Source organism: Zalophus californianus, chromosome 17 (genome assembly GCF_009762305.2).
Source record: "Zalophus californianus isolate mZalCal1 chromosome 17, mZalCal1.pri.v2, whole genome shotgun sequence".
NCBI lineage: Eukaryota > Metazoa > Chordata > Mammalia > Carnivora > Otariidae > Zalophus > Zalophus californianus.
Window position 1 is genome coordinate 53691369 of NC_045611.1, and position 6184 is coordinate 53697552.

General features: G+C 55.9%; 1 protein-coding gene across 7 annotated transcripts in view; it reads left to right on the plus strand.

Annotated features, from left to right (window-relative positions):
* The window catches only part of MYH14 (myosin heavy chain 14), a 95129-nt gene extending 89832 nt beyond the window's left edge, over positions 1-5297 (plus strand). For 5 of the 7 annotated variants that reach the window (XM_027617271.2, XM_027617275.2, XM_027617273.2 and 2 more), the window contains 3 exons: positions 2528-2636; positions 4230-4402; positions 4515-4668. In XM_027617271.2, the coding sequence (XP_027473072.1) occupies positions 2528-2636; positions 4230-4402; positions 4515-4668 (436 nt within the window). Of the gene's footprint in view, positions 1-2527; positions 2637-4229; positions 4403-4514 lie in introns of all 7 variants that reach the window. The other 2 variants (XM_035724865.1, XM_027617269.2) reach the window with 1 other exon arrangement.
* Positions 5298-6184: the final 887 nt, after the last annotated feature.

Below are 6184 nucleotides of genomic sequence, written 5' to 3' on the forward strand. Positions count from 1 at the left end.
TTGCTGATTTCCTCTATTATTTAGGATGTTTTGGGCTGCAAGTAACTGCACTCCCATGAAGAATATGATTTAAACAGGAAAGTAGGGGCGCCTGGGTGGCTCAGCCGGTTGAGCATCTGACTCTTGGCTTTGGCTTGGGTCATGATCTCAGAGTTACGGAATTGAGCCCCGTGTCAGGCTCCATACTCAGCGTGGAGTCTGCTAATCCCTCTCCCCCTGCTCCTTCCTGCTCCCACACAGTCTCTCTCTAAAGTAAATAAATCTCCAAACAGTAATGTAGCAGTTTAGCTCCACCTGCATAACAAACAAGCCTAAACTTTAGTGGCTTAAAACCACAACCATTTCTTACTGCTCATGAGTCTTTGGCTGGCTGATAGGTTCTGCTGATCTGAGCGTGGGGGCTTCATTCATGCATCGGTAGCCGAGTGAGCTAGATGGATTTGCTGATCTTGGCTGGGCTCTCATTTGCTTAAGGTCTTGCCTGGGACACTGAGGCTAACTAGTCTCTGCTCCAGACTGGCCCAGGATTGTTCACATGGCAGAGTCCAGGTTCCAAGAGTTAGGGAAAGTGTTAAAGACTTCTTGGGGCCTAGACTTGGAACTGGTACAATGTCACTTCTGCTGCATCCTCCTGTCACTAAAGCAAGTCGTATGGCCAGCTCAGATTTAAAGGAATGGTGAAATAGATTCTGTCTCTTGGTGCAAGAAGCTGCAAAATCCTATTGCAAAGGCTGTGGATACAGGAGGAGGTGAGACTTGAGGCCATTTCTGTCCCAGGCAGAGCAGCAGCCTTGAGGACACATGTGGGAGACATCAGGGCATTTGGAGAAGGGTGACTGGTCCTGGGAGCCTGTGACTCAGGAGAGAGATGGGGAGGTGAGAGGCTTGAACGCCAGGCTGAGGAACTCTGTCCTGGGAAGATGGGAAGCCATTCGCGGCTGTGAGCTGGGGAGGGGCAGGGCCAGTGCTGGCTGTAGAAAGTCTCCCTGGGGGTCAAGTTGGGAGCAGACTAGAGGACAGAGACTGGGAGCTGGGAGGCCAGGGAGGAGGCTTGGTGCTGGTCCAGGTGGCAGGAGATGAGGCCTAAGCTGGGGCTGGGGTGTGAGGGGATGAAAAAGAGTCAGGGGCAGGAGGGATGGAGCTGGGGGCTGATAGGCTGTTGTGGGTATGGGGGAGGAGGACAGTGTTAGGGGTTAAGTCCTGGTGACTGTGGGAATACTGGGGAAACAAGCTGAGTTCACTGGGGAGCATGATGAGCATGAGAGGTCTCAGGGACAGGCAATGGGAACCAGCCCCAGATGGTCATGAAAGAAGGTGTTCTCATCCCAGGGCCTGGCCAGGGACCCAGGGATTCATGGGAGATGTAGTTTGGGGTCTCTGGGGAGACCTTCCAGAGGTGGATGGATACACCAGTCTGAGCTCCTCCTCCCCTGTTATACAGATGGAGAAACTGAGGCTCAGAAGGTATTCATGACCTGCTAAAACTCAACCTGGGAGCAACAAGTGGCTGGGGGATCTGTAGCTGAGGGAGCCTCCCCCACCACATCCCTTTCCACGGCTCAAGCCCTCCCACTTACCCCGGCCCGTGCCTGCCTCTCAGCACACCTGAGGCTGCCGAGCACTGCCCATCACTAGGGGCCCCATCACATGGACTTCACCCCGGGTGTGATGGTCCTTGCAGGAGAGGGCAGATGAGCCAGGACCACAGATGGGGAAATTTGGGAGAGGGGAGGGAAAGGCTTTGAGGGGACAGGAGGTGAGAATGGCTCTGGTGTCTGACCTGCAGATCTAGGTGGAGCACAGGGGAGGAGGAGCGGGTTGGGGAGAAGGTGCTGAGCCTGGCGGGGACTGTGAGGGGTGTCGGGGTCTGGTGGACTGCCGAGGCTGGGGGCCGATCCAGGCTGGAGCCCAGGAGACAGATTTAGCAGATTTAGCAGGCTGCTGATGGGTGTGGAGACCTGGGGTGCAGATGAGCTTGTCCAGAGAAAGGCGTGTGTGTGTGAGAGGGGAGAAGGAGCCGGGGTGGCTGAGGGGGGAGCTCTGGGCTCCCAGAGTGTCCCCCACACACGTAGGGACAGTGGAGGAAGGGAGTTGAGAGAAAAGGGACAGGCCAGGTCAGGTGGGAGAGCACAGGCTTGAGCTAGGGGCTCAGGCTGGAGGACAGAGAGGGGGCAATGGGACAGGCTGGGCGAGGGTAATGCCCCATATCTGACCTGGGGACTGGTGGTCAGTGAGTCAGTTCCCTGAGAGGAGGACTAGGGGTGCACAGTGGGGTTTGGAGAACTGGTACAGACATGGAGACACTTTCAGGAACATCAGGCATCTTGATACAAGTCAAGGACTAGAAGCCCTGGAGTCGGGAGCCTGGGAGCCATGTCTGACCTGAGTAGACTATGGGAGCTACTTGGAGTTGGGAAGGAGGGAAGAGGCCACTCCGAAAACAGGACAGCAGCCACTGGACAAGGCTGAGGGGACAGCACCCTATGTAAGCACCTCTCCTGATTGTCTGCTTCACGCCCCTCTCCAGGGAGCGCATCCTCTCTGGCAAGCTGGTGCGCAGGGCCGAGAAGCGCCTTAAGGAGGTGGTGCTCCAGGTGGAGGAGGAGCGGAGGGTGGCTGACCAGCTCCGGGACCAGGTGAGCAGCTGACGTCTCTAGGGAGCAGTGTGGGGGATGGTCTCCATGCTGTCTTTGTAGGCCATGAGTTCCCATCGCGAGAAGCCACGTGCGGCTACCATTCGGGGGCTTGGTAACATCAGCAGAGAGCTGGAATCAGTGACTTTGCGATCTGTAGATTGTGGAATCTAGGATAGGTCCTGGTGGGGAGCTGAGAGAGCTAGAGAGAAGGAAGAAAAAAACCTCCCCAGAGGCTAGGCTGGGGCTAAAATCACAACGTGTAATGTTTACGGAATGCCTTCTATGTGCCAGGCACTGTGTGAAAGATGTAATGTGTAGTATATTTAGTTCTTGCCAGAACCCTATAAGACAGGTACTATCCTTTCCCCTCTTATTCAGGTGAGAAAAATGAGACACAGAAAGGTGAAGTAACTTGTTCAAATTACTTAGCTCATAAGAGATGGAGTCTGGGTTCAAACCCCAGGACTCTGGAGGCAGAGTCTGTGCTCTTAATTACTTATTGAGCAGCAACTGTGCCCCCAAGTACTGTACCATGTGGTTTAAAAACAAAAACAAAAACATGTCTGCATTCTTTCACCAGCCCCAATGCACAGGTGGGAAAACGGGAAACTTTAAAAAGGGACCATTTGTACCAAAGTCACACGGTTAGGAGAGACAGAGCCTGCATCAGATTCCAGGTCTCTCCAACTATAGATAGAGTCGCCGTGCCCTTAAAAGCTCAGCTGCGGCTTATTCGCCCTGCATTCCACAATTACCGGGCACCCAGTACTGTATTTGGCATTGGAGATACGGCTGTGAACAAGACAAAGAAGGTCCCCCTGTTCACGGAGCTCACATTTGTAGCATAGGAAAAGGAAGACACAAACTTACAAACAAGGAAAGATGAGGACAGATTGTGACAGGGGCTCTGAAGGAACAGGAGAATGAAGAGAGATGTGGAGGATTAGGGAATACTCCCTAGATTGGGGGTGGGGGAGTGGGGTCAGGAAGACCTCTCTAAGGTGGTGACATATGAATTGAGAACTGAGGGGAGAGAAAGAGCCAGGCAGAGGGAGCAGCGGGTGCAAAGGCCCTGGGGTGTGGAAATAAGTCTGGTGAGTTTAAAGCAAGAAGCAGAGCAGTGTGGCTGGAGAGAAGAATGGGGAAGGAAGTTTGAGTGATAAGAAATGAGGCCAGAGGGGTTGGTGGGAGGCAGATCACGCGTGTCCCCTCCCTGGAGACAGAGATGGGAGGGTTTGGGGAGGGTCTTGATGAAGCTGGTCTGGCCAATGGGTTTATGGGAAGAAGACCCTGCAGGGCCTGGAACGGCAGACTGAGGGGCTGGGACCTTGTCCCAGTGCCACTAGGGAGCCATGGGAGGGCTTTGAGCAGAGGAGAGAGGGGGTCAGCTCTGGGCATAGAAAGACCAAGTCGGGGACAGCCTCACATTTGAAGCTGGGATGGAGGCTGGCAAGAGGATCTAGAACAAAGCATGAACAGAAGGCAAGGCACAGGGTGTGGGGTGTGGGGCAGGAGGGATGGGGCTCTGGGGGGCCAAGGGAGTGGGCGAGGACGGCACCTGGAGACTCAACCCAGCCCTCTGCTCCCACCAAGCTGGAGAAGGGCAACCTTCGGGTGAAGCAGCTGAAGCGGCAGCTGGAAGAAGCTGAGGAGGAGGCGTCCCGGGCTCAGTCAGTCCGCCGGAGGCTGCAGCATGAGCTGGAAGATGTCACAGAGGCCTCGGAGTCCATGAACCGCGAGTTGAACACGCTGAGGAACCGGCTCCGGTACAGCCAGCCTGTGCATGCGCACCCTTGCTCCATAGACCCCGCCCCCCAGCACTCTCTGCCCCCGCCCCTCCTTTAACCTCTATCTCTTGGTCTCCCCTTCTCCCTGCAGACGCGGCCCCCTCACCTTCACCACCCGCACAGTGCGCCAGGTCTTCCGACTGGAGGAGAACGTGGTCTCGGAAGAGGAGGCCGAGGAGGCGGAGCCTGGGGCTGGGCCGCCACCCCCGGAGCCTGATGGGCCGCCGGTGTCCCAGCCCCAGTGACACCATCCTGTCCCCAGCCATGGCCCCTCCCTCCCTGGCCCCTCGATGCTCCAGTCCCAGGAACCCTCCCTCCGGCTTCTTGCACTTTGGAAATGGTGCCACCCTCTGGCACTACAGCACTTACCAACCCCATGGTGGGGGGGCGGGGGCGCTGAGATCGCCTGTGAACCCCTCAACACAGAGGAGCAGACGAGCAGGGAGACGAGGACTGGGGCCCTCGCTAGGAAGGAGATCCAAGTGTAGTTGGCAAGCTGTGGTCCCGAAGGGCTCCCCTCTATCCTTAATTGTTAGCAAGGGAGCATGGCTCCCCTGCCCTCCGAAGCTGGGGTTCCCATTCCCTTACCCCTCTCCCTCTCTTCCTCTCTCTCCACTTAGCCACTGACCCCTGAACTTCTGATCGACAACAGCCTGAGCCCCAGGTCTCCACCAGCCTTTGACCCTTGCAGAGGGGCAGGATAAGGGGACCCCTCTCTCCTCACCTCCCCCCCCCCCCCCCCGCTCTGTCCTCCTTTCTGGTTGCTCTTGTGTGATCACAATTCGGTTGGATTTTCCTGCGGGGGCTGGAGGAGGCCCCCATATCCTCCCAGCGTCTAGGCTCTCGCAGAAATAAACTCCAACCCCAGCCGGACCTCCATGGGTCTGTAGTGTGTTCCTGCTCAGGGATCGCTGATGGGGCAGCAGGTGGGGCAGACTGCTGGTTCGAATCACAGCCGACCAGTGTTGGGAGCCTCCGGGGTACCGGCATCTAATGTGGAAAAACTCATTTCAGCCTCCTTCCCAGGTATTCGCTCCATTATACAGCTGGGGAAACAGACTGAGCTGTGCTGTCCCTTGCTCCAAGCCTCCCAGTAAGTGGCAGAAGGGATGCGGCACTCTGGCTGACCCTCATGTCTTTGCAAAACAGTGACAGAGTGACTGTTGAGCCACCTGTTGAGTAGTGATCCTTTGTTTAACTGAACGTGGGCTAAACGTGGGACACTCGTCTCGACCTTCAACACAACCCCTAGAGGTAGGGATTCCATTGCTTTCCAGCACCTAGAATAGTGCCTGGCATTTAGTTGGAATTCATGTATTTGCTGAATGAATAGACCACCCCCTCCTGCCCTGTTAGAGTGGTAGAAACAAGCCCGAGAGGTTGAGAGACTTGCCCAAGAACACACAGCTACCAAGAAGTTGAACCCACACAGTCTGGCTTCAGAGTGGGCGATATGGAGCATGTGACCCTCGGCCCCTAACCTCTTACTGTAGACCTAGCTCCACTCCTCTTCTGGGGTTGTCACCCTCACCTCAGAGCTTCTATTACCAGGTGCCCTCAGAGTTTCAAGTTAGGGGTGTGGATCCCCATTTTTACCATCAGGGAAACTGAGGCAGTCACTTCTTCCCCCCCCCACCAACCCCCCGAAAAGTCACAAGGCGAGAGCCGGCGATCAGGGGGATGTCTGGACCCCCTGAAGTGCACACCCTTGCTCATTTAATATGACCCCTGTTCTTGAAGACCCAACTCCTCTGCTCCCAA